This window comes from Trichosurus vulpecula, chromosome 8 (genome assembly GCF_011100635.1).
Source record: "Trichosurus vulpecula isolate mTriVul1 chromosome 8, mTriVul1.pri, whole genome shotgun sequence".
Taxonomy (NCBI): domain Eukaryota; kingdom Metazoa; phylum Chordata; class Mammalia; order Diprotodontia; family Phalangeridae; genus Trichosurus; species Trichosurus vulpecula.
Genome location: NC_050580.1, coordinates 5,706,838 through 5,734,263, shown reverse-complemented (window position 1 = coordinate 5,734,263; position 27,426 = coordinate 5,706,838). Strand labels below are relative to the sequence as shown.

General features: G+C 47.9%; 1 protein-coding gene across 2 annotated transcripts in view; it reads left to right on the top strand.

Annotated features, from left to right (window-relative positions):
• Positions 1-27,426, top strand: part of MGMT (O-6-methylguanine-DNA methyltransferase) — a 316,266-nt gene that overhangs the window by 233,956 nt on the left and 54,884 nt on the right. The window contains exon 4 of one of the 2 annotated variants that reach the window (XM_036735814.1): positions 14,205-14,368. In XM_036735814.1, coding sequence (XP_036591709.1) covers positions 14,205-14,368 — 164 coding nt within the window. Of the gene's footprint in view, positions 1-14,201; positions 14,369-27,426 lie in introns of both variants that reach the window. The other variant, XM_036735813.1, reaches the window with a different exon arrangement.

The following is a 27,426-nucleotide window of genomic DNA, read 5'->3' as shown; positions in this document are numbered from 1 at the left end:
GTTTGGGCCAGGAGACCTCTCGGGGTGCCGCAAAAGCCTGGCCCAGAGACAGAAAGGCCTGGGATTTTCACTAGCGATCAGTCAGAGGAAAGGCTAAGGTCATGATTACAGAGGAGCCACGAACTTGGTTTAGAATGAGGTCACTCTTTTAATTGAGTTTTTCCAGCCTTATGACAATGCCTGCTGAAGAAATAATGTTTTAGGTGGTTTGTGCCTTGCAAATATTAGTATTCTGGGAAAAAGCTTTATTTTAATAGTGTGGGGTTGTGTGTGTGTGTGTGTGTGTGTGTGTGTGTGTGTGTGTGTATACTCGCACACTGTAGTTATGGTTGTTTTTATTACAATATATCCTTGCCAGAAAACACATTTTAAGAGTTTCAATTCAAAATTAAATATGACCTCAGTGCTTTAAAATACAATTACATTAACTGTCCATTTAATAGTTGTTTAAGATTTTTTGGCCACTGACGTATAGTCAATATACCAGTGACTTATATTAAATACAGTATTTTCTGCTAAGGTAACCAGTTAACGGGTTCCAGCTGCAGGAGCCCAGATGAGGAGGAGAAGGTATTGGGAGGAAGTGAATTTACATCCCTAGCTTCCTTGAGGAGGAGATCGCAAACATTATCTCATAGCACAAGCCAGCCTCCCCTGCTTGATAATGGGGGAAATGTGTATTATTTATTTAGAATAGTACAAACCAATTTACAAGAAAGGTACTTAAGTGGCAGAATGATTTATTAATGAGGGAGGAGGCAAGTTAATGGGACGACAGCTCCCTGAACCCAGCGCAGGTCCGTCTTCAGCAAGGCCTGGGCCTTGGGAACAAAAACAAGGCCCTATACTGGGAAGTCTGAGCCATCCATCTGTCCTCATTGAAAATGTAAACGTGCGAACATCTCCCTGGCCTCACCAGGACAGAACTGACATCTTCCGATTGGGGATGGCACGGGCCTCCGGCCAAGCAAGGCCGTTCTGCACCTTCGGCTGTCTTGGGGACAGCGAGTTTTCCTCCTGCCTTTACAGGCAAAAGCACAGCCTTCCTTGTGTGACTGAAGGGTTTTATAGTATAGAAGACAAGGAATAAAGCAGGGTGTTATGAGGAGGTGCACACACACCAGAGACCTCTCAGGCACGCAGGCCTTCCAACGTAGGAGGTTTTGTGGCAGGGAATGACTGGGAATCAGGGAAACTGGAGTTCAGACCCTCAGATACTTCCTAGCTGGGTGCCTCAGGGCAACTCCGAGAATCACCCTCTCACAGAGTCAAACGAGACTGAATGACTCTCAACAAAAAATGTGCCAAGCGCAGAGGGTACACAAAACCAGCAAAAGATGGTCTCTGCCCTCAAGGACCTTACAATCCAACAGCAAGAACAGAGTTGACCCTTCTCTCCCCAGACAAATGGCCAACCTTGTCAGGCAACAGTCCGCCGCTGAGTTAGGAGATGTGAGAAGTGCAATCTCCCTGCGTGGAGGACTCAGGTCCATGCTGGGACGGCACCACAGGGACACCAACATGGGAGTACTGTGAGCTGGGATCCAGTCCCGAGCCAGTCACTCAGCACCGCCTGCCTTGGTTTCCTCATTTATAACATGAGGATGCTAACAGCACCGGCATCCACCCCACCAGAGTCGTGGTGAGGGTCCAATGAGAGGATAATTGTGAAGCTGCTGTTATTTATTATTGTATTCACATTCTCACATACTTCTACATTCACACACACACACACACACACACACACACACACACACACACACACCCCTATCTCCCCCAGGAGGGATGTGATTGCTGGGCCAGAGGACAGCACAATTTGTGTCCCCCTTTCTTTTTCTTTTTGCCTCCACAGTGGTTGGGCCTTTGCACAGACAGGCAGTCGAGGGCTCTCCCCCCATGCCCAGCAGTGGGCTTTCCCATCTTTTAGCATCTTTGCTGGGTCTGTGGGTTCAGGATGTGGTCCTTGGTTGGGGGGTGTGGTGGCTGTGATTTTTCCTTCTCTGATTGTTATGATTTTTATCCTGCTTTGCTGCCTCCTCTTAGTCCTCTGTATTGCTTCTTTAGAAAGCCGCGCATGGATGGCTGGATGGACTTCTGATGTGCCAAGCACTGCTGAGGCCAGCTGGAAGCTCCCCAACTTTTAAGTATAACTAGTCATTTCTCTAGAATGTTCAGGCCACACCCCCTACTTTGCGTGCAATGTACAGATACCCGGTGTGTAACTAAAATAATGTTTTTTTTTTATTTTTTCATTTTTAGTGCACAACACTCAGTTCCACAAATTTTGAGTTCATTCAATGTTCTTTCCTTCCCCGCAAGGTAGCATGGGATCCGATACATGCTCTACATACACCTTCACGTTAAACATATTTACACGACAGTCAAATCATAAAGAAGAACCATAATGAATGGAGTAAATCATCAGAGGCAGGAAGAAAAGAGAGCAAACAGTGAGCCTCAGTGTGCACTCAGGCTCCACGGTTCTTTCTCTCTCCATCATGAGTCCTTTGGAGCTGGCTCTGAGCCTTGCATTGCTGAGAGGAGCCGAGCTGGTCATCACAGAATCAGTGCGTCTGTGGTCGTGTACGACGTTCTCCTGGTTCTGCTCCCCTCGCTCTGCATCGTATCATGTAGGTCCTTCCAGGATATCATGAAGTCCGTATCTTCGCCACAATAGTATTCCACTACCTTCATAGACCACAGCTTGTTCAGCCATTCCCCAGTGGATGGGCATCCCCTTGATTTCCAGTTCTTTGCCACCACAAAAAGAGCTGCTATAAATATTTTTGTACATGTGGGTCCTTTTCCCCCTTTATGATCTCTTTGGGATATAGACCTAGCAGCGGTATTGCTGGATAAAAAGGTATGCAGTTTTATACCCTTTGGGCATAGTTCCAAATTGGTCTGCAGAATGGTTGGATCAGTTCACAACTCCACCAACAATGTAACAGTGTTCCAATTTTCCCACATCCTCTCCAGCATTTATCATTTTCCTGTTTTGTCATTTTAGCCAATCTGACAGGAGAGATGTGGTACCTAAGAGTCGTTTTGATTTGCATTTCTCTAATCAGTAGTGATTTAAGGCATTTTTTCATATGCCTGTAGATCTCTTTAATTTCCTTCTCTGAAAACTGCCTGTTCATATCCTTTGACCATTTCTCAATTGGGGAATGACTTGTATTCCTATAGATTTGGCTCAGTTCCCTGTATATTTTAGAGATGAGCCCTTTATCAGAGACATTGGTGGTAAAGGTTTTCTCCCAGTTTTCTGCTTCCCTCCTAATCTTTGTTGCACCGGCTTTGTTTATACAAAAACTTTTCAATTTAACATCATCAAAATTCTCCTTTTTGCATTTTGTAACATTCTCCATCTCTTGTTGGGTCATGAATTCTTCCCTTCTCCGTAAATCTAACGGGTAAACTATTCCTTGCTCTCCCAAATTGCTTATAGTATCAAGCCTTTATTCCTAACCGTGAACCCATAAAATGACGTTTTCTATATAGAAATCCCCAGCGCTCATTGCCTGGGGAAACCTTGGCATAGAGCTCCATGGGAACACCCTGACTGCTTCAGCCCATCCTAATCCCCCTCTGCTTTGTTCAGCTTCTGAAAGCTTGTTCCTTGTGGTGAGCTAAGCTCACCACCCCACCCCGGCTGCCATGGGCCCCATCCATCTGTCCCCATCTCTGAACAGTCCCTCGTTTGAAGGTCAGGCCCCTTTGTTGTTGTCTGTGAGCATCCTTAAGGAGCCACGGTGGCACTGTGCGGTCACTAGCATTTAATGACTCACTGGCTGTACCAGCCGGCCCGTCTTTGGGGCCTGGACGTTGATTTTCCTTCTCTTAGTGTGTGTGACAAGGAGCCTGATTCTCGGCACGTCTCTCCAGACTTGGCTGCAGCCCATCCCCCCAGCAGAGGGGGAGGCAGGGACTAGCAGGGCATCCAGAGCATCAAGGGCTGGGCCAGCCAGAGCCCCCTCCTCTCCCCCCTCCCCCCCAGGCCTAACCTTTCAGAAGCTGCTCTTCTGTGGTCAAACACTGATACAAGGTTCGATTTTAATCCTGAAGGAACTCTTCTGCAGCTTAAAGAGTCAGCCCGTGGGCCCATGCGGGCATCCAGAGCCCGTGCCAAGGCCTGCAGCCCCACAGCACAGGCTTCTAGGGGCCCGGACAAACTGCTGATTAATGCAGAGTCATCCAGCCGCAAAGATCCATTGGGAGAGAGGCTCCCCAGGACTGAGGCCCAGGAGTCACCTTCGTGGGTGAGTGTGCCCTGGGAGGGCTCCGCAGGAGTGCAGACCCTCCTCGGGCAGGGACTCGCTGCAGCTTAGCCACAGCAAGCATCAGAATATGGGGTTTGGGTTTGCCTCGAGTGTGGTGGCTAGTGTGCCTGCTAATCAGCAGCAAGCCTTTGATTGGGAAGAAGCTGAATTAAGTTGGGTGGAGGGGGCCAGCTCTTGCCTGCCTCAACTCCCCGAAGCCAAGGGTGAAGAGCAAACTCGACCCAGACAGAAGGCGGCTGTTTGAACTCCTGATTTGCCACATTTCCAATATTAATAACTGTGTTTCTCAAAGTTGTCACACCAAGTAAAAGATCTTTATTCCAGACTGTCTTTGGGGGCCCAATCGAGACTGGATGCATGCGTTTAATAAATTGTAGTCTCAAGTAGTCATTCTTGTAAATAATTAGCTTTGGTGAAAGAATACGTTAGCATATTGTGTGCGTCTAATGTTGCAAGTATACGCACAGCAAACTTTCCTATTAATCAACAGTCAAGCGCTGGAAGTTGGGTCTCATACATAATGAATTGGGCTGAAACCTCTTGGGTTTCATTGATAGAAAAATAAGAGAAAACACAAGTGGAGTAAGCTTTTGAATAAAATTTAACGAGATTGCGCTGCACCCGGTAATTGTTTTGGAATCATTAGGGACCACATAATTCATCGGCAGTTTTGGGGTGTTTTTATCTTCATCTATCAAACAGAAGACTGTCTTAATGATATGTTAAGGTGTTGATGAAATATACTTTTCTTTTTAATGATTTGAACATTCAGAGGGAGACAAATCAGCCTTTACAGTTTTGTTTGTTTGCTTTCATTTTTTTTTTAAGAATTGCAGACTGTTAAGGGGAGGGACTATCCTTTTGGCTGCCTTTTGTGGGGGGCCCACTTGAATTTTTACTGATTTATAAGGGAAATTCAGCCCTTTCTAAAAGCTGGTGCCGGAGAGAAGGAGTAAGATGTCAGTGAGTGTGTATTTTAACTGATGTTGGTTTGAGTGGGTAAAGGTTGGGGGGAGGGGTGCTGCTCAGTCATTTGGATTGAAAAAGAATGTGTGCGTGGTAAATCCTGCCCAAGGACTGGGTGCTCCTCAGTAGATGGCTGTGAGATTCCCTCGACAGCCCAACCTTCAGACGCTCAGAGACTGAGCAGGAAATAAAATCACTGGATTTCAAAGCAAAGGCTTATGTTTAAATCCCTGCTCCAACGCTGACCCCACATTGCCAGTGGACCAACCAACAAGCATGTGTCATGTGCCAGGCGCTGTGCCAAGGACTGAGAATACACAGAAAAAAAAGAAATAAAAATAGCCTTTGCCTTCAAGGAGCTTCCGCTCTAATGGGAGAGCCGGCAGCAGGCCTCGGGGATCCGTATCCTCAGCACCTGCCCTCGGCCCTGCCCTCCTTTCCACTCACAGAGCCACCCATCTCGGCCAGACCTTCGTCTCTTTCCCTCAGGCATCCTGCTTAGTCTCCCTGCTCTAATCCAACTTCTGCGCCTCTGCCAAAGGAATTACCCTGAAGTTTAGTCCTGACCCCCATCCACCCCAGTAAACTCCAGTGGCTCCCTGTGACCTTTGGGGTCCAGTATGAAACCCTTCTCAACCTGGCTCCAGCCTTATTTTCCAGGATTTCCCTTACGGACAACCTGGCGTTTCTGCTGTCTTGTCCTCCGTGGGCCTTTACCCTGACTGTTCCCCACGTCTGGGATGCCCACGTGAGGGACAGCCAGAAGCCAGGTTGGTTCAAGTGCTGGAAGATTGGAAGGGGAGGAAGGGCCCGATGGGGATGGGGACAGGATCCTGGAGGCGACAGGGAGCCCCAGGATGGGATGGGCCAGAGAGTGACCAAATCAGACTGGAGCTTTAGGGAGGTCATTTGGGAGACTGAGTGGGGAGAGTAGAGGTCATGCAGGAACCTTGGTGAGAGAAGGCAGGTGTGAGTGCAGTTGATGTGGTCTGAGGTTGGCAGCAGATTGGCCCTGGGGGGCAAGAGCGATTGAGGAAACTTGGGCCACTGGGATGCCCAAGGCATGAGGAGGTGGGGGATTAGACAGCCATGAATAAGGGACCGAACCAAGGCCCTCCAGGAAGGTTTTAAGCTGTACACAAACTGGATGAAGAGCCTCTCCCCTTCTCTGGACTATTTCACAGAATGCTGGAGCTAGAAGGGAGAGAAAGGCACGGGAAGGGAAGGAACATCCATTTATTGAGCACCTACTGTGTTCTTAAGTAATAGGAAGAGAAGGAACATTTATTAAGCTTCTACTATGTGCTTAAGGGAATGGAGAAAAAGGGACGTGCATTCATTAAGCATCTGCTGTGTTCTTTAAGAGAAGGAAAGGGATAGAAAGGCGCAAGAAGGGAAGGAACACACATTTATTGAACACCTACTATAGGCTTAAGAAAAGGGAAGAGAGAAAGGGAGGAAAGGTTCAAGCATTTATTAAGTACCTGCTGTGTGCCACATACTGTGCTAAGCACTTTTCAAACATCATCTAACCAAATGATTTGGAGAAGAAGCCTCCAGTCCACTCCTCATTCCTTCTCCTGCAGCCCTCTCAGGGCTAAGGGCATCTCAGGCTCTCAGCTCAGCTGCCTTTGAGCTCTGGCTCAGAGACACAAATGTAGGAAGCAAAGTCACCAACGTTTGGTTTTCTCTTCAGTACTAACCGCTTTTGCACCCCGGGTCAGGGTAGAGCCTTCATTGATGGAAGATAGCCGCTGTTTATTTTCTTCCAAAGCCATCCTTGGAAGAAAAGAATCTCATCTTCTATATATCTAATTAAATCTAGAGGGGAAATCAGTGGAAAGTGGATACGCCCACATTCAAGCATGTAGGTGCTTACACACACACACACACACACACACACACACCCCTTTTAGTTTGTCCACAGCTGTACGTTAGGATTAAAGAGTAGCAGCACCATCGGCCCACCATTGCACGCAGCATTTACAAAAGTACCACTGCAGAGGCCTGGCCTCTCCTAACTCATGGTCGCTCTCCCATCCTTGGGCTGACACCTTCCTTCTTCCACTGTGCCCATCCCACCAGCTGGACCCCTAAGAAGGTCAGCCACTGGCCCAGGTTTTCTCTCCTGGCCCCAAGGTGGAGAAACGTCTCTCGTCTTTGCGGGGTCTTGCGTGCTGCCATCCCCCTCCGCCTCGGCTGTGTCCTCAGCCTGGCCTCTCCTCCCCTTGTAAACTTGTCCAGCGATGTCTAAGTGTTCTTCTCACAAAGCTCATTTCCCGGCTGCCATGAAGGCCAAATCTCTTCTCACTGCCAAGTTCAAAATGAATTCCGCGTCAGTAAAATGAGTGATGTTTTCAGAACTGTTTTCTTGGGTGACCCTGTGGTGTCATCAGCCCGTGTTCCCAAGGCACAGCACTAAAATTCCGTCCTGTCAAGGGAGTGAGGTTGGGAGTTTACTGGGGTCATTAGAAGGGAGGGTTAGAATGCAGGCCTCTCACATGTCGGACGTTGTATAGTCTCCTCTGGGTGTAGCTAATGTGGCTAATCAGATGTGAGTAATTTATAAAGAACTTTTGGCATATTTTCTCCCATCAGAAGGATTTGATGCCAAGTCTATTTCACTGAGTGTAGTTGGAGAATCAGAATTCATTCAGAAATTAGGTTGTAGATGATACTTGGCTGCCAAGAGCTCTCACAGCCCCCAGCCCCCAGATGTTTGCCCACAACGCTGATCATTCAATAGAGAAGCATCTGCATGGAATCCATGTGATCCAAACACCCAAATGAATGGAAGCAGAGAATCCTAGATTTAGACCTGAAGGGAATGGAAGCCCTCCTAAATCCACCTAAATCCATGGTACAGGGGAGGAGACTGAGGCACACACATCACATAGCTAGTCAGGGTTGAGCACAGGATCTGAATCCTGGTCTTTCTGGCTGCCAGTCCAGTGCCCCCTCTGCTCCGCAGTTATGGGATTCTTTTCCTTGTGTGGTACTTGGCCCTCCATAACCTGCCCCCCTCTCCCTTCCTAGGCTTCCTACACCTTCCTGCCCTCTACCTACTCTGGTCTAGTGATACAGGCCTCCCTGATGTTCTGTTTCTGTGGCCCTGGGGTCTTAGGAATAGAGTTTCACAGAGCAGGAGGGACTTTCCCAAGCTTCAAATAAAGAGGGTCAGTGACAAAGCCAAGGCTGGAAGCCCCATTTCTGGATACTGGATCAGGGCTGATTCCATTGTACGAGGCAGCCTTTGGATGATCCAGATGACTCTATCTCTCCCTGACCATATGCTCATGCGGGTATCAAATAGAGTAGAATTAGGTGCCTTTCATCCGAACAGAACCAATGTGTGTCCAGTTATAGCCTCAGAATGAAAGCTTCATGAAGCCAGGTCACATATCTTCTTTGATGAGTTTCATGTGCCTAGTACAGTGGCCCCTGTACTCAGCTTACCTCCAGTAACAACATGCTTCAGAGAATGCCTTCGAGACCTCAATAAAGCCATGGTCTGGCTTCTTGCCAGACCCTTGGGTGAAAATTGCCGCTGTTCACCTAGTTTGAGTTGAACAAAAGATGCAACTCAGGAAACTTTAAATCAAAACATAAATTTAAAATACAGCTAACCACAGGGACATTCCACCCCCAAGCATGGCAAAAGAAATAGCTTAGGCCTGCTTTTCATGACAAGGACACATTTTGAAAACTACAGAAGTTTCATGTGGTTCTTTGACGCACCCAGACCTTGCCTCCCACCAGCACCAAATACCATACTCCAGTTGGCCTGTTTGCTTCTGAAGACTCTCTGGGACAGCCAGCACCAGCATGGTTTTGAAAGAAGATGTAAATCAGAAACCTATGTGTCTTATTTTTGTTTTTTTACTTTTAAATTAAATTTTAATTTAATTCCCATTCCCTCCTTCCCATCTCCCCCTCACCCCGAGTTGAGAAAGCAAGAAAAACAAAACATGTGCGACTGAGTGAAAGAAATGCCTGCATTGGACAAGTCTAACGTGATATGTCACAACATGCTCTCCAAGCCCCTTTTCAGGAGGTGGGCACAGGTTTCATGCTTGTCGGTCATTGCATTGATCAGAGACTGGGTGTTTGTCCTTCCAATGCTCTTGTCACTGTCACTCATTCCCTCTGCATCAGTTCATCCAGGTCTTCCCAGGTTTCTCTGAAACCAGCCCCGTCATCCCGTAATACAGTGGCATTCCATCACAACCATATATCTGTTCCCCATTCAATGAGCATTTCCTCAGCTACCAGGTCTCTGCCACTACAAAAATATGTGTGTATACATGTAAAAAGAGCTCTGTGTGTGTCCACCCCACACACACACACACGCCCTTCCTTTTCCTCTTTAATCTTGTTGGGGTAAAGACCTTGGAGTGGCACTGCCAGGTCAAAGGGTCTGCTCAGTTTAATGGCTTCTGGGTCATGATTCCAAAATGTCCTGAATGTCCAGACCGGCTCCCACCTCTACCTGTGGTACCGTCCTGTACCTGTTTCCCACAGCCTCTCAGCATTTGTCATTTTCTTTTTTGTCAGTTTTTTGCCAACCCCTAGAATTATTTTAATTTGCATTTCTCTAATTATTAGTGATTTTGAACATTTTTTCTTATGTCTGCAGATAGCTTAGATTTCCTCTTAAATTTTTTATTCTTTGAACATCTATCAATTGAGGATGTTATTCTTATTGTTATAGATTTGAGTCAATTCCCTGTATATTTTAGAAATGACACCTTTATCAGAGAAACTTGCTGCAAAGTTTTTTTTTCCCATTTATCTGCTTTTCTTCTAATTTTAACTATTGGTTTTGTTTGTGCAAAAAATTTTAAATTTTATGGAACCAAAGCTGTCACTATACTTTCTGTTTTCAGCCACCCTGAAGCACCCATTTTTCCTGTAACCAGTAATCCACAAGGCCCATTTCTTTGTTAAGGCTTCATCCAGAATTATCTGCAATGCACCAGGTATCAAGTACCTTAATTTTGTGCATGGGTACTGATAACGAGAATGGGGGTGATGATCAGTGAGATAATTGTGTCCAGTCAATAGGCAGTTAATAAATGTTCCTGTCCTCAAGGAGCTTCCTTTCTAGGGGAGAAGGAACTAACAGCTTGAGAGACTTCAAACAGGCTCTATGTATGTAAACATCAAGGTATCATTCCCACAGCCCAAGGCAGGTTCTTGGCTGCTGCAGGAACCTGCAGTCTTATTACTAAGAGGGCAGCTCTCCAAGCCCATCTTAGGAATGGCAGATTTCAGTGAAGTTCCCCCTCCCCGCCGCAAGAAGCCTATCCAGCCTCTTCCTGTGGGCTCCTTCCCTCTGAGATGACCTCCTGTTCGTTCCGTCTGTGTGCTGCTTGTACACGGCTGTTTGCTAGCCTGAGAGCTCCCATAGAGCAGCAATCGTGTTTTTGCCTTGCTTGGTCTCCCCAGCTCATAGTAGGAGCCTACTGACTTGACCCTACCACCTGCCACGCAGAACTGCTTGGAGCAGAGCACTGTACGCACATGCCGTTTAATCGTTGCTGTGATGTGATCAGAGGAGGGGTCTCCTGGTAAGGGATTTCTCTGAACGGTGTAGACCCTCACCTGCTCCCCAGTGTGTAGTCAGTGAGTTTCCTGCAGCCCTGAGTTGAAAAGACTTTCCCAGGCTCCTCTAGCCAGACTGGACTTAACCTTGGCTCTTGGCTGTCCCAGGCCAGTTTTCTATGCATTTTCTACATCACCATTCATAACAACAGAAGGAAGTAGATGTAAACTGGTTAGTAGGTGATTTCAGGCTAAGCTCCTTCCTCATCAGCAAACGGAGCTAACATGAGGCCTTCCCAGGACGAGCCTCCACAAACACCGGATCTCTGTATAATGCCCTCCAGGCAAACCCGCTTGTACAGATCAGGAAGCCAAAGCAGCAGGAGATGGTACGGACACCACAGCCTCCTCGGAGCCAGGAAGACCAGGGTCCAGACTCCCTATCTGACTGTGGGTGGGCACTGCCTTCTGGCCTCCATCTCCTTCTCTGTGAAAGAAGGAAATCAAGGTCCTTCCTTAATCTAGGAGATCCAGGCAGAGAAAATGGTTTGCCCCAGGTCCCGTAAGTATTGTCAGTGAGATTCTTTCCACACCCACACACACCCTTTCCCACCAAACACTTGGGAGGTGCCATGCCAAAAAACAGAATCACTTCCACTTGAATTGTCTTGGGAAGATTCTGAAGATCACCTGACAGGATAAGGTACCTGATACAGAGGTCCTCTCTTGAGTGGGACTGCCAAGCATACAAACTCTACTACAGAGAGCACACCTCCAATGGGCCGGCCATGTCATTTGAATGCCAAATGTGTTTGCCTAAAAGACAGTGGAGAAGTCACACAAGGCAAATGCCCACATGGAGGCCAGAAGAAGCGATACAAGGATACTCTCAAGGTTACTATGAAGAACTTCGGCATCAATTGGGAGACCTGGGAGACACTGGCACAGGCCGCTAGCCTGGCATGACCACATCCAAGAAGGCTCTCTGATCTCTGAGCAAAGCAGAATCACAGTAGCTCAAAAGAAACATGAAATACTCCGATTGAGAGTCGTCCCCATCCCAGATGTTCTAATGGACTCTGCGTGTCCCAGCTGTGGTGGAGTCTTCTGATCTCATGCCGGACTGATCAGCCATGGTACCCTGACCCCAACATCGGGATGGCGCCAGTCCTCTTTGAGAACGAAGGATGACAACAAGAGAGCAGGGGATATCTCAGTGACCCATTGCCAGGATACTAACAAGGGTCTGGGTTCTGGCCTCACCCAGCAAGAGAAGGAAGGTGATGGAAACTACCCCCTCCTCAGGGTAGCCCTGGTGATGCTGTATAAACACACGCCAGAGTTATTTCAAGGAAAAGTCAAACTCGGCTGAGGGGAGGGAGGAGGGAGGTGGAGGAATAAATTTCATTTTATTGTAGAAATGGAAATTTGTGTCATGGCTTTAAAAATCTGGTTTTATGTGTGTGTTTAATGTCATTCATTTTAAATGTAGTATCATAAATCCTGGCTTCAGAATCAAAGCTGTTTAATTACATTTCACCCGTGAATAGTTATCTAATACCAATAGAGAAAGAGTTAAAAAAGAACTACAGAGTAAATCAGAGGTTGAGATCTTTAGCACAAGCATAAAAAATCAATTTAAGATGAATTTTTCTACTATAAAAATTCTTCAGATATCCTTTTAAGAGTGGGAAATGCTAAGAAACACAGGTCACATTTTAATTCACTTGGCAGCAAAGAAGAAGGAGAAACTACCATCATCTGCATCCCCTGAGAGCGGTGAACAGCACCTTGCTTTAGCAGGAGGCTGCCCCCTGGGCTGGAGTTGTTAGCTGTGTTAGGTCAGACACTGGTGATGGCAACAATTCTTGAAAAAATAAAAAAAGTCAGTAGGGCCTAAGTACCCCCTGAGCCTCCTCCAGCTCCAGGGGCTCCTTGGGTTTAAGAATTCGTTTCAATTGGCATTGTCTAGGAAGCCTTCCCAGGGATGCCACCCTTCGGTGATGCCAGTGTTTGGGGAGAGGCTAGCCACATGGTGGTTGTCAAGATGGTCCCTGCCCTTAGGGAGCTCACCGTCTAAACAGACCTCGTAGCATTTCCAAAGCTCTTTAGATGGTGTGTTTTCAGAACCCAAACTCATCAGTTAAAAAGGAAGCCATACTTGCAGAGCCTTCACTAGCAATCTATCAAGAAACATTTTGCACACCTCAGCAAGGGGGACAGAGTGCTGGGCCTGAGATCAGGAAGTCCTGAGTTCAAATGCAGACTCAGACCAGATATAATAAATTCTATTTATTCCAGTTTTGCATAGGAGGAAGCTGAGTTTCTGAGAGGTCAGAGGCTTACCCAGTTGTTCTTAGCCTCGCTTACTTCCCCTTAGTGGGAGAGCCAGGCAGCCCCTTCCCCAGCTGAGGTCTGGCTCCAGCTCACCCAGGGCCCACATGGAGGAGGCCCTTGATAACTGTTTCTTTAATTGAATCGAATACGTTATTTATTCGGCTAGCCAGGAGAAGGGACCCCGTTGCAGGGCCAGGAGGTGGAACCCTATGTGAGTTTTTCTCTGCCTGGGAATTGATTTCTGAGCTCAAATACAGCTGGAGGGGAGAGTGAAACTGAAAAGGAAGATGTTCATTCCACTGAGGCACTGGTGTCTCCCCTGCTTAAGGGGAGGGACTTGGAGCCTCAGAAGAGACTTTGAGAGGACAAACTCTCCCTATTCCCCAGGTCTACTGTGGTATAGCCAGTCTCAGATTCCCTTTGATGTGGTTTTCTGACTGTGGCACAGAAAGGGGGACCAGAGGCCTGAAATTCCTGAGGTACCTTGTACCCCACGTGGCCCCCCGTGCCCCTTGCGGCACCCAGGAGTCCAGGCTGAAGGAGCTGACTGTACCCTGGCCTGGTTTCCGACATTGCTATTGGAGGAATGTGGTGTGATAGTACAGCCAGCCTGCTTCAGCCATTTACTGGCTATGCGACCCTGCGTGAGTCACCTGGCCTCTTCCAGACTCTGTTTGCTCAGATGGGGGTGGTGATAGCGCCTGTCTCCCAGGGCTGCTGTGAGGGTCAGGTGAGATAGTACCTGTCAAGCACTTTGCTTACTTTAAACTGAGATCTATGTGTGCGTGTGTGTGTAAATACACATGTGTGTGTGTATATGTGTGTGTATATATATATATATATACATATACATATATATGTACACACACACATACACCCATACATAGAGACCTGAGTGGTCCCTCTAATTATCATTGATAATGACTCCTGTGACTCACTCTCACTGTTTGAGCATGGCCCAATGGAGGGCAAGCCTTCTTCCTTTTGCCCCCATATGTATTTACTCTCTGTTTCAGCACTGGGCCAGGGAAGAAGCATCCATGGTATAAATGAAACTTATTCTCTTTGCAGCAGCCACTGCCGTGGAGCCCCCCTTTCTGGAGAAGGGCTTGAGGGTCCAGAGGAAACACCCCCTGCATTGGATGAGTGTGCTGCCTGGCTGGAGGCCTATTTCTCTGCTCCGGAGACAGTGGAAGATCTCCCTCTGCCCGCCTTCCATCATCCCCTCTTCCAGCAAGGTTGGTCCCCGCGGAGTCTGTGGTGTTTCATTTGTAACGTGTGCCCTCGGTGAGCTCTCACATTAGATCCCAGGCTTCTTTTATGGACTTGACCAACTCAGCCTTTCTCTTTTCTTCTCTCACGCCAAGGTGACGTGAGACAGCACCCTGGCTCGGAGGCTGCATCTCTCCCCTGATCCAGATGGGTGTGTCAGTTTTGGCTCACACCTTCATCATTCTTGGCCCAGGCTGTACAAATGATGCAGTTCAACTCTTGACATTCACCGGCTTGAGGGTTCCAACAGGAACACATCTGATTGGCACTAAATTTCTCATTAAGTTGATCATCCGCTTAAACGATCTTTTGGCCAATGGCACGGTAGACAGACAGTTAGCCCCTTCCATAAAATACTGGGTGATAGTCACGTTCCGTTAGATAGCCAGGCTGTGGTTGTTCAGAATTCACTAACCTGTACTGCTCAAAGTTGCCACAGACAGTATATTCAAAGTCTTTAAATTGATGAATGGAGAAGCGATTACCTAAATACAATATGCTAAGGTACTTAGAGGTGATGTCAACCTAAAAGCATTTTTCAGTGTTATTTTTCCTTTCAAAAACCTTTGTCAAGATCTGTTCACTATAAAAGTTACTTGTGGCAACAGAAATGGTTTGAGAAAATGCGAGAGAGACTGACTTTTGCATAGTTATCATTTTCACAAGTGCTAGTAATTTACAAGACATACACACTAGCTTAGAAATCTCCCTAAGAAACCACTTTTCCCTAATGTTTTGGATTCAAGGAAAGCGGAGCTTAGTTGAATTTAGAAATGGAATTTCCGCAATCATGCTTTTTCTACAGCGGTTAGATTGCTTCTGCAAACTTTAAGGAAAAAAAAGCTTGAAAAGGAAAGGAGACTCGCTCCTTGTCACAGGGTGGTTTCATTGTTGAACTGACTTTGTTTAAACCCACCGGAAGTGGGGGCCGAATGTAAGTGCTGGAGCGTGTCCCTGCCGGGCAAAGGAGCCGTGAATCTGCCAAACCCGTGTGTTTGCCCGGTGAGCCCAAACAGTTACGCCTAACTGACCCGCAGGGTCAGCATGAAAACCAGATCAGCCATAACCTCGTGAAAGTACTGAGGATGATCCTGTTTAGGAGGAGGGATGATCCCAGAGACCCTGAGCCAGGCCTGCACCTCTCCCTCGGCAGTCTCACCTCCCCATGGTGTAGTGGTGAGAGGAGACTCTACCTGGGGTCCAAAGATCTGTCTTCTTTGAACTTCAGCTTCCCCATCTGCAAAATGGAGATAATCATTCTTGCCCTGTCTACCTCAAAGGGTTTTTGGGGAGGAAAGTATCTGACTTTGGATCTCTGGGCTCCGTATGAACGGGGGTCATGTCATGGTCCTCCGAGTTCTCGGGTTCTCTCTGGGCAGTATTGCACACTTTCCCTTTTGCTTTGACCTCTTCCAGATGGTGTCTATTTGACAGGTGTCAGCCTTGAGCAGTGGGGAGGAGAGGGAGACCAATAGGGAGCCTGGGGAGCCTGGCCTGGGCTGGCTTCCTGGGGTGCTCGATCTCCAGAGGCATGGCCTCTGCAGAGGCTGTTTCTGTGATGGTGCTATGTTGTCTACAAGAGGCAGGGAGCAGGAAGCTCAGGGGTTCGGTCCTTCCTCCTGGGACCCAGCCACGTTGCTGCCTTGTCGGCTGTGCTGGGGGTCCCGCGTGTGGAGAAATCGCACCGTCCAGGGCAGTGCCCCAACCTCTCTCCGTGTGGCTGTTTGTGGGGCCATGAACGTTTGTTAGTAGCTGTGTGCCCTTCACTAGGTGCCATCTGCCAGCTCATTCCCTGGCAGCAGGGAGCGACGGATGGACGCCATTGCAGGAGAAACATTGCAAGTGCAACTGTGGGGGCCCCGTGAGCATCCCCACTCCCTCAGCTGCCCTCGGACTCTGTGTCTTCCCCTGGAAAATGAAGGACTGAGAGAGCTCCCCCTCCTTCTGGGGAGCAGAGGGGACTCCCAGTGAGGAAACCCCTGCCAGTGGGTGGGACGCTGGTTTGGAGTCCAGGAAGGCAGGTTCAAGTCCTCCCTGTCACTGTGAACATGGACAAGTTACTGTGTCTGAGGGGGTTGGGCTACATGGACCCTGAGGTCCTTCTAGGTATCTGTTCTATGAGACGGGCAGCACATCATACATATGCAGATGGTTCACAAGGCTTTGTGAACTCAGCCTAGTGTGGGAGGGCTGAACATTGTGTGCGTGTGTGTGTGCATGTGTCCATGCACACACATGTATCCTCGACCCCTCTGCCCACTGCTGTGAGGAACACAAGCTGCCCCCTTCTCAGAATTGCATCTTTAAATGAATAGATTAAAATATTTACCATTACAAAGGAAACCAGATGTAGTAAAATACTATTTGTCAATTTTTTTATCAGTTTTTTTGTTTAATGTACACAGAGCCCAGGTGAAGCAGCCCCGTATTAGACAGACAGGTAAGAGCCAGTGAGGCCTGGCTACTGCCTCCCTCCACACCCCTTCGCCCCTCCTCAGGCAGGGGGGCTGTGGGATTTGGGGGGCAGGCAGCCTCAGAGCAGAGTGCCTAATGAGGCCCTTGCAGCTGCCCTCCCCAGGAGGAGAGCAGATGCCTCAGTTCAGGTGAATTGCCACATATTGTGAGTTCTTGGGAATGAAATGGAGAGACTCAGAGGCCAGCCAGACCTAGAGAGTGAGAAGGTGGCCATGGGGCTGGAGCATTTCTTTAAGAGACCAGGCCTCCTGGAATAGGGAGGAAGCCCATCTGCTTTCCCTCTGCAGTGTTAGCTTCCTGGGCCTCCTCCTGCTGAGCCCCCGTTGGCGGGGAGTCCAGAGGGGCAAGGGAGATGAGCCGGGAGCTCGTGTACACCAGCTCTCCCATTTTCAGTGGCTTCACAGCCTGTTTTCTTTGGCTTTGTCTTGTGGGCTCTCTTTTGGGGGACAGGAGGGACACGGGGCTTGTGGTTCCTGGGTCCGGCCTCCCCGAGGCTCCTGCTCACCTTCGCTCCCTTCCCACCACCCAATTCCAGGGGCTGAACTTGAGGTGGCTTGTCCCCTTCAGAGTATGAGCAGCACAGGTTTTTTTAATTTAGCTCAATTATTTACTCTTGGACAGAGACCAGGTGTGCCCATTTTATGGTGAAAAGGAGGAGGGGCAGCATCATAAAAATGCTGATGCAGAGTTAATTGGCACTCCCAGCATGGATGTGATAACAGCCCTTTTTGCTTAGAGCTCTTGGGAAGCTTGATTTGTTTCAAAACTACAGTCTGTGGGTGGAGGGGGTTCCCCAAAGCATGGGACCATCCCATTGGGGCAACCGCTTTAGGCCATGTGTCTAAAGTGGGGCTTCTGATTCTTTTCTAAAGGTGGGAGAGAAATGTCCCTTCAAGATGAAAGATAAGGAATGAGCAAATTCTGGCATGAAAACCATGGTGTTAGCTCGATTTTATCTTCATAATATCTGTGTTTTCTGAAATTTTTTTTAAAATGTATTTTATAGATGGAAAAAAAAAATGAGGACCAATCAGTGCTTTGTCCTCTTAGGTCACATGACTCCCAATTGAGCCCGAGCCCCGTGTCATGGCCACAGAGCAGTTGTGGACCGCAGGGCCCCTGACTGCCCGGGTTCTGTCCCTCGGCTCCAGCTTCCTGGCACCCTCCCCGCCTGCTGCTTCCCAGGTGTCCTCTGGATGCCACCCAGAGGAGCTGCCGCAGGAGAGACGGGGCTTTCTTTTCTGTCTTCTTTTCTCCAGCCTTTAGCGCTTGCCTAGCACAGAGTAGGCACTTCAGAAGCGCCTGTTTAATTAACGAATACATTAATCCATCCATGAAAGACTGATCAAAAACCAGTCTTTGGGAGGGAAAACTGTTCCGTGAACCCTCTGTCACAAGATGTGTCCATGATATAAAAGGCAGCGGGGTGGCGCAGGGGATAATTCACAGAACCTGGGTTTAAATCATGCCTCTCATTTTTAGTTACCTAGCCTTCTGACCCCAGCAAGTCACTTAAGCTCTGCTTGCCTCAGTTTTCTCATCTGTACCATGGAGATGATAATGACATCTCCCCCAGCACAGCTGTGAGTGGCTACATGGAGCGAGCACTGGGTCTGAGCGCTTGTCTTCCTGCGTGCGCTCTGGCCTCGGACGCTCCCAGCTGGGTCACCCTGGGCAGGTCACCTCACTCTTTTTGCCTCAGTTCCCTCAGCTGGAGAAGGAGATGACCGATTAGTGTCTCTGCCAAGAAAACCCCAGCTGGGGTCACGAGGAGTCGGACTGAACCACAGCACAGCGATTGTGAGGACCAGACACTGAGTTCTGTAGAAGTGCTGGCCGTCGTCATTCTCAGAGTTCTTACTATGACTTCTTCTTTGTTTGTGGTTAAACCAGCACATGATAAAGGATGTAAATTTAAAATATGCCCAAGAGACCAGAACCTCTCCATAGAATCACAGGGTCTGGATCCCCGATGGTAGAGGGGAGGCAGGGGAAGCCCTGAGCAGAGAAGGGATGGGCTCGCCCAGGGTCCCGCACATAGCACATAGTAAGTCTGCTGGCTCCGAACCCAGCGCACTTTCCACTCTTTCCTTGGTCCCTTCTTTCCTCAGCTCCTATTAGAGAAGGTATGCGTGGCGGCTCCCCTCTCTTAGCCCCCCCCCCCCAAGGTAGATTTCTGCCTTTTTTCTCACTCCTTTATTCAGTTGCTTCGTATGTAAAGCCCAGTAAAAATTCTTGTGCTGTTTAACAAAGCAATTAGAAATATACTAAAGAGTGTTTTCATATTTCTTCTGCCTGCCCCAAACCCCCCTTTTAATCGTATTTACATTGTTTCTGAAAGAGAAGAACTGAATGTGAAACTTCTTCAGCCAAAGTTTGGTAATACCTGCTGACCTGCCGTCCAGACATTTGTCCTGAAACTGTCTGCAGAAAGGAGCATATGAGTTTGTGCAACACTAATTAATAATGATTCTCGCATTTAACTTTGACGACTTCAAGCAATTGTACGATTTTATTAGTGACTCCCTGTTCACTTTTGTGTTGGCAACCTCGCCCATTCATGTCTATGTGATGTGGTGCACACAAGTTTGTGGAGCTGCTGGTGTCCTACTAGGTGCTTCACAGGTCCTGTTTACCTCCCATTGGAAATGTGGCCCATGCATTCATTGCATATTTTCATTGTTTGCTTTTACAACTCAAGCTTCCTGTTGCAATTATGCCCCCACCGATCTGACCAAGTGGGTGCATCCGCCACACTCTCCAACACCATCCCCCGGTCACCAAGGACAGAGTGGTGGACATGACGTCAAGACTGCCTGTCTTGTATCTTCTGACAGCAGTGACTAAAGTCCCAGCAGCAGGTCTGAGGTAGAGAGGCTTACAGCAGTAATCAGAGGATCTTCTCACACCACCATCTGACACAGTGGAAGGTGAGATTCTGGGTAAAAAGGTTTCAGTTCTAAAAATTTTATTTGCTGTACCGTATTGATGGTACTGTAGATGTCATGTGTATGAAAGTGAGTATTGTCCAAAATCAGTGTTCGTTTATTTTGTATTAATTGAGATGTCACCACAAAAGGTCACAGAATCCTAGGAAATTATTAGCAAGAAAAAATATTTTGTACATTACCAATTTTATTCTGTGTGTTGCATTTTCTGGGTTTTTTCGTGGTCGCTGCATTAGGAGAAGTGCATATTGTCAGAATTACTATTTTGAATTGTGAGCAGAAAAGTTTATTTTCAGCCATTTCTAGTGAAAGATTTCCATTTTTGATGGTCACAGGAGCTTAACCCCTTACTTCTCAAAGGCTAACTGTGTGAACATCTGCTTTATTACTTTCTTCCCACCATTTTCTTAGGACATGACTGCCATGAAAGTTGAAAACCCGCTATTGGAGACTTTGGGGTTCGCAAAGTGCTTGTGGACATGGTCTTATTTGGTCCTCCACGTGTCCTTGGGAGGGAGTTACCAGCGTTATGCTCATTTTACAGTTAAAGAAACTGAGATCGGGTCTTCTCCATTCCAGGATCATCTGGCACTCTGTCCCCTAAGCCCAGAAACAAAAGTGGTGCCTACCAAGTAGAGAATGACTCAATGCATTGCGGTGCACGGATGGGATGGAATAAGAAGTGCTCTGGGAAAGATCAAGCATGCGCGTCTCCCACGCTCTCATCACCATCCCCCAGTCACCGTGTGGGGAGACCCCTCGGCAAAGTAGCCAAGCCAGGAGAGCAATGGAATTGGAAAGAACAAAAAAAAAAAAAAGAAAGGAAGAGAAAAGAGGAGGGAAAAGCCATTGCCCGTGAGCAGGCTTGGTCCTGGTGGGCCGGAGTAGCGGGCCCTGGGTGCGGTGTGTACTGTTAGACACAGGGGGTGCGCTGCTTGGTCTGGCTAAGCTGCTTCTTTTGCTTTTGTTTATTTTTTGTAAAACATGGCTCACAGGAAGGATATGTTCTGATGCTAGGGTAATGTAAAAACAGCAGGTAACCCCAAAAACTAAAGATGAAAAATCCACTAAAAAGGGCACGGGGCTCATTTGTTAGCTCCATGCCCTTGTACCTTCTGGGCCTTATTTCTGGCTATCTGTTAATCAATAGTCAGTAAACAGTTAGTAGGCACCTAGTGTGTGCCAGGCACTGTGCTAGACTAGTCCTTCTTTGTGAGATTCTTGGAGTGAACTGACAACGGGCAGCATCTCCATTTTAGAACCCAAACAGTATTCACCTAAAGGAGCTATTTTCTTGGAAGAGAACCAATGGTTAATGTTGCTTTCGTGGTAAAAGATCATTTAACCTTTTTTTCTCTTAACACAGCCAAGTGTTTCTGGAATTAGCATATGAAGGAGTTTTGGCTTCTTTGTTTCACTGATCTTCTTGTAGGTAGGAGGACACAGGCAGCAAACCAGTTAGAATAATGAAAGTACGACTTCTGCCAAAAGCAGGCACTTTTTTAATATGAGTTTTGGGTTTTTTTAAAGAAAGGGTTCTAGCTGTGGATTAATCTCCACAAAAGACTGTGTTCTCATTTCAGATGCAGAGTGTGCATCTCAAAGCCCACCCACCCGTCTTCTAGACCAGCTCAAGGTAGCCCTGGGGCCCTCACTCTAAGTGGGACTACAGGGGTGGCCACCCTGTCTGCTGAAGCCAGCCCTTCCTCTCACCCAGTGGCAACCCAGCTTGCACCACAAAGAGAACCTTGAATCCAGACCCCATTTTGCTTTGTCTTTGCTGGGCTTTCTTGAGCACTTAAAAGGCCCTCAAGTAACTTTCTGTGGGGCCATCAGCAAGAATGGGCATCTTTGGTGTGAAGGGACCCTGAACAAGCTTTTTTCAAACCTAAGTGGGAATCCAAGCCATGGTACAAATAAATGGGACTTCCAGCATGTCCTAGATAAAGCTGTCTCCAAGATGACAATATTTTTTAAAAATGGCTTCTGAGTTTTCCTTTTAAAGTGACTATAATGTTCCTCTTTGAATGAAATATTTAACACTTTGATAATTCTTTGGTCACAGCTATTAGCTTATAGCTATGAAACCCGATTGCATGACAGCCATAAAACCTCCCGATTTTCCCCCTTAACCTACCGGCTACAAGGGAGATTTTTGCTCCTTCCATTATGGAGTCTCACAAAGCCTTTCCATTCTTTTATTTTGGTATCTGTAGGTTGAACCCCTGATTTCAAAAAAGGCCTCTAATGAAAACTCTGCCAAAGGAGTTCTGGGAAATACCATTTTCAGTGTGAATTAATTAATTTTCCCACTGTGTCCTGGAAGGCAGGCACATTGTACTGTGTGCCTTCCAGTGGAAGGCGGTGTGAGTCCTGGAAGGCCTTCAGATGATAACTAGGAAGGAGAATAACATCATTACCTGGGGTTCTCACTGGAGACAGAGCCCTTTAAAATTAAAAATCCATCTCGTACAGCCCAGAAAGGGGGTTAATCATCTCTCAATCACTTCCCTTGGCCATTGCGGGCCTAGAGCATGCAGCCCCTCTTCCCTCCTACCTGCAGCTCATTCCCAGGAATATGAAACTGAACTGGCCCAGGCCCAATGGTCTGCTGGCTGGATTGCCCAGTGAAGTGCCCATGCCTCCCTGTCCCCTGCTTCCCTCCTGCAGCCAGGCCACACACAGGCCAGCACTGCTCAAGGTCAGGCTGCCCAGGGCTGCTGGTCTAGTTAAGCCAGAGGAGGCTTCAGTGGGATGTGTGTGTGTGTGTGTGTGTGTGTGTGAATTTCCTCCTTTCAGTATCTGCTGACTTGGTTTCCTAAATGTCTGACCCAGCATGAGCCATTCTCCCTCTAGCAGTGGGTCTGAGGCCACCCTTTTCATCTTTCCATGCCCCCACAGGTGTCCAGCAAAGGGACTTGTATGCAGTTCTCTCTGGCAGCTGTTGCTGCTAGTTTTGCCATCACTAAAAAAGTCACCCATGTAAAGGGTGGGTAATTGCAGGCATTGGAGGTGCGTTGGCAGTATTCCGTTCGATAGTGATCCCTGTTCTTCTCTTTTTTAAATGAAGGCTTGTAAAGATGCTTGACCTTGCTGAGATATTACCTACTGAAGCTGGAATGTTTTTAAACCTTCAGATGCCGGTTTATTGATTAGAACAAGGTAGCGACTCTACACTTAAATTAAGTGGGGAAAAAACAGCTGGTGAAAATGTAATGCTTTAAACCTCCAAGCAAGGGGGCAAGGATGGGGAAGGGAAGGTCCCTGGCTCCGGTGGCCCAGAGCTACAAGCCAAGGAGGTGAAGGATCAGATCAGGGGAAGGAAAGTGGACACTGGACAGGGAATCCAAAGAGCCTGAGGGTGTCTGCTCTGCCCCATACCTGAACCAGAAACCCTGATTGACTCGCACTTTGCCGGCAGTCTGCCTCTGTTTGAGCCACTACCTGCCAAGGAGGACACACGCAGCCTGCTGGGCCAGCTCTGAGGGCTTGCCGTTGTTTCCTTCTTCAAGCTAAATTTTCTCTCCATTTCTTCTGGTTGCACCTTAGAATCAGCAGAGCACCTTCGTCCCTCTTCGATAGCCCTTCATGCTTTAGGTTTGCCCCTGTCCATCTGTCCTCCCCCTCCCCCCAGACTTCTCTTCTCTTTCCCAGCTCCCTCAGCAGATTGCATGTGGACCCAAGACATCTGCCTTGCTGGCTGCCCTCCTGTGGACACTCTCGGTGGAACCAGTTTCTGTTCTAAAATATGGTGAGCCAGAAGGTCCCTTGCATAGTCAGGCCAGTGATCTGCAACCATCATGGAACGTACATTTGCATTCTTGTTCTAGCATCTTGAAGAGAAAAAGAGAGGCTGGAACGTAAATGCGCTTTGTCTGGCACCCGGAAGCCAGCTGCTGGCACTGAGTCCATCCCTGAATACTTGTTAAGCCCGTACTGTGTGCCAGGCGCTGACTAAGCACTGGAGAAACAAAGAAAGGCGCACGACAGACCCTGCCTTCGAGGAGCTCCCAGTGTGAGGGGGGAGACAGCTGCAAGGAATGGTGTTCAGACTGTCTAGAAGCAGGAAACTTTGGGGAAAAGGGCTGTGCTTAGTAGGGCAGCAGACTGGCATCCAGAACTGACTCACTGTGCGATCACTGCCCCTCCCTGTAAACTGGGCGTGAGTGGAGGGGGAAGGCCCCTGGGAAGCCCTAGCTCGTGATCAGACAAATGCAAGCGGTCACTGTCGGCGTCTGCGTAGGAGCTTTGTCCGCTGCCTGGGTCAGAGGCCGTGATTCCACCATCTCTGTACTGTGTTTAAAGCCCCGCAGAGAAGAAAGAGCTGTAAATGGAGCAGCCAGCAGGACATCAGCCTTCTGCTCTGAGGGGGCCGTGCCCCATGGGCAGCCCAGCCATCCCACCCACTCCTGCCTGGGAAGAGGTCGCCAGCCAGCTCCGAGAGGCCCCGAGTGAGCCTGCCCCACCTGCCTTGGCTCCTAGGCCCAGGGCACCAGGGGAGAAGCTTTCTAGTCTGCACTCCCTCTTCTGCCACCTCCAGGCCAGGCCGAGTGGTCCAGTAGCACTTGAAGCCGTTGCTTAGAGAGTCAAAGAGGCATTCAAAAAAGTCAGGCTTTTGAAACAAACAAATACATTCCCAGATTCAGTTCAGTTCAACTCAATAAGCATTTATTTCCGAAATATCTCTAATTTGCCAAGGCCCGGGGAGTCACAGATTAAAATGAAAACCTCCCTGTCCTTATGGAGCTTATGTTCTACTCAGGGGAGAGCTAGGGGACGGCACATGTGCAGATAAGTAAGCGCCCAAATTCTATGCTGTTATCCCTTCCACATCATGGGGCAGGGTGGGGGGGGGGTGAAGGGGGAGGTACCAGGGCGCCTCCATCATCTGGAAACTCCACATAAAATTTGGTGGCCCTCCCTTCGTACCAAAGAAGAAGTCTGAATTTTTTCCTTTTTTTTTGGGGGGGGGTGGTGTTTACAGTGACTTGTGTAGAATTTGAGTCGGTATTATACAATACCATACATGTATTTTATGCATTTCTGAATTTCCAAACTTTTTCTGTGTTGTCTGCTGGCCTTTGTGTGTCATCGGCGGCTTCCACAAAACTCCCCCCCAAATTCCAGGTTCCAAAATTCCAAATTCCTTATGCCAACCCACGAGATAAAAAAACCTCAGTCGGGAAAGTTGTAATGTGGAGGAGATAACTTCCAAAGCTTGGAAGAAGGCACTGATAGACTTGGCCCACAGCCCTCCTCTCAAGGGCCAGAGATCCCAGTCTCAGTGTTCACTTTCACAAGCATTCACTAAGTCAGTAAGCTCCAGAAAGGAGGGCTAGTTTGCTTTGTCTTGTTTTTGGTTTGGGGGTTTGTTTGTTTTTTAAACAAAGTCATGCACAGATGGCCTTGTCTGTAGTCTTAGGGCAGTGGAATCATGAGGTTTGAGATGGCGGTTTGTGACTTGGCCAAGGTCACACAGGCATTTAGGTGTCAGAGCCCAGCTCTTCTCCAGACTAAGGGATCCCAGGCTCTTAAACACAGGGGCAGCACCTGCACAATCAGTGCCTGGCTCAGAGTAGCCAAAAAATGTTTTTGATTGATGTTTAATTTAAGTGAGTTTTAACGTTTCCCTTCAAAGAGGGTTAGCTATGTTAGCTGCCCAAATTACTACTTGGCTTGTATTATAAATGGAAAAGGCTGTCAGATCAGTTAGTCACACCATACCAATATTAAACCCCTAATTAAATCGACCTAATCAGCAGATTGTTTGGGCCAACGTACATGTAGAAACAAACTCATGGGAAAATTCAAAATGTCAAACAGAAGTCTTCATTTCAGATCTGATTGCAGACCCCTATTTCCCATCATCTTGTGAAGAGCTTGCTCCTGGCTCAACTCTCCTAGCGTTAATTCCATTTCTTTGCTGAAGCCTTTGGGGCACCAGGATGAGATCTGACCCCTTCGGCCTTAGAGGACATTCCTCCATTTCCTAAATGCTCGAAGGGTCTTGTAGAAAGTCGGTCAAACAGTTGTTGAGCATCCACCCTGAGTGTTCTTGTTGCATTAGGAGTCGGAGTCTTGGCAGTTACTTTCTAAAAATCTTGTTTTTCTTTGACTTGTTGGAGAGAGGAGATATGGCGCACTGAGAACCAAACCAGGGCGACCTTGTTTATCTCCCTTCAGTTAAAGACAAGTGGAAAGAAAGGTGGGAGTAGGTCAGTCACACGTTGTGTAACGCACAGTGCCTTGGATGTAAATGGTGAAGACGTGTGTGTTTGTAACAGGATGGCGGGGATCAGCTCTGGTGGAGGAACTCACCCCACTGAGGAGGTCATGGGTCCACAGAAATCTCACTGTTGGAGCCCAAGACACGCCCTCTGTGTCACAGGACACACGCAGCCGGTGCTGCCACCGCCTAGCTAGAACAGGAAACTCCTTTGGATGCCACGGCTCCTCCTTCTGTAGGGCTGAGCTTCCTGTGAAAGGTGAGGTGTCACACCATCATCTATGCCTCTCAGCAGGAGACTCGGAGGGAGAGGATAAGCTGGGTTGTGGCCCATCTGTACTGGCTGTTGTAGACATGCTGTACAACAAAGAAAAGCCGCTTGGTAAGCTGTTAGTGGAGACTTTTAGGAGCCACAAAATCTGTCTGATGAATGAATCAGAGAGAGACAGTACCTTACAGTAGAAAAGAGCACTGAATTTGTGATTTGTGAGACCTGAACTCAAGTCATACAAGCTCCCTGACTTTTAGTCGTCCTGTCTCTAAAATGGGGACAGTGATATCTGTCCTGCTCGTCTGTGTGATTCAGGGGCTTCAGTGAGTTCATATGATGTAGCACACAAATTAAGTTATTATTATTTGTATTAGTCCCCAACACAAAAACATTTTTACTTGAAATGGTCAGATTGTTCTTTTTTAATTTGGAGAAAATAGAGGGGCAAGGGCATAGTATCTTCAGCCCCCTAAAAGTGTTTCCAGATATTTTCCTTATCCAATGCAGATCTATTCCTAGTATTGCTGGAAAGAAAGAAATGAATGAATGCAACTGCTGAAGACTCTTTTATGGATTCCTTTTGTAGTTTTTTAGGCATCACTAATGTAAAGTCAAACAGAGTCAAGCCTCAGACATTGCCCGCATTGGTAACTGCAGTTGAGGGAACCCCTTGTCCTGTAGCACTGTGCTAGACAGCACACAGAACACGTTGGGGCTGCCCATCCTTCCCGTGCAGAATGACCTCCTGGTAATCAGTAATTGCCCAGGCCTCTGGAGAAGTCTACGGCAGCTGAATGTTCCAGCCTCCATCGAAGAGGTGGCCAGATCCCATCCTGGAGTCCCTGAGGCTTACACAAAGCAGAGACAAAATAAACTAGCGCGCATTCAGCCCTGGCTCCAGAGTCACACAGCATGTTCATCCAAGCTTAAGAGGTAGCCAAGAGGGCCACCTGAAAGTGGCTCAACCTGAACCGGGCCAGCAATCTCCCTGCACGCTGTCTTAACGAGAAGACAATACTGCCCCCTAATTGAATCAGAACCCCACGAAACAATGGCGCTTTTCAAAATAAATCTTCCACTGGAGCTTGTTTTGAATATTTGGAA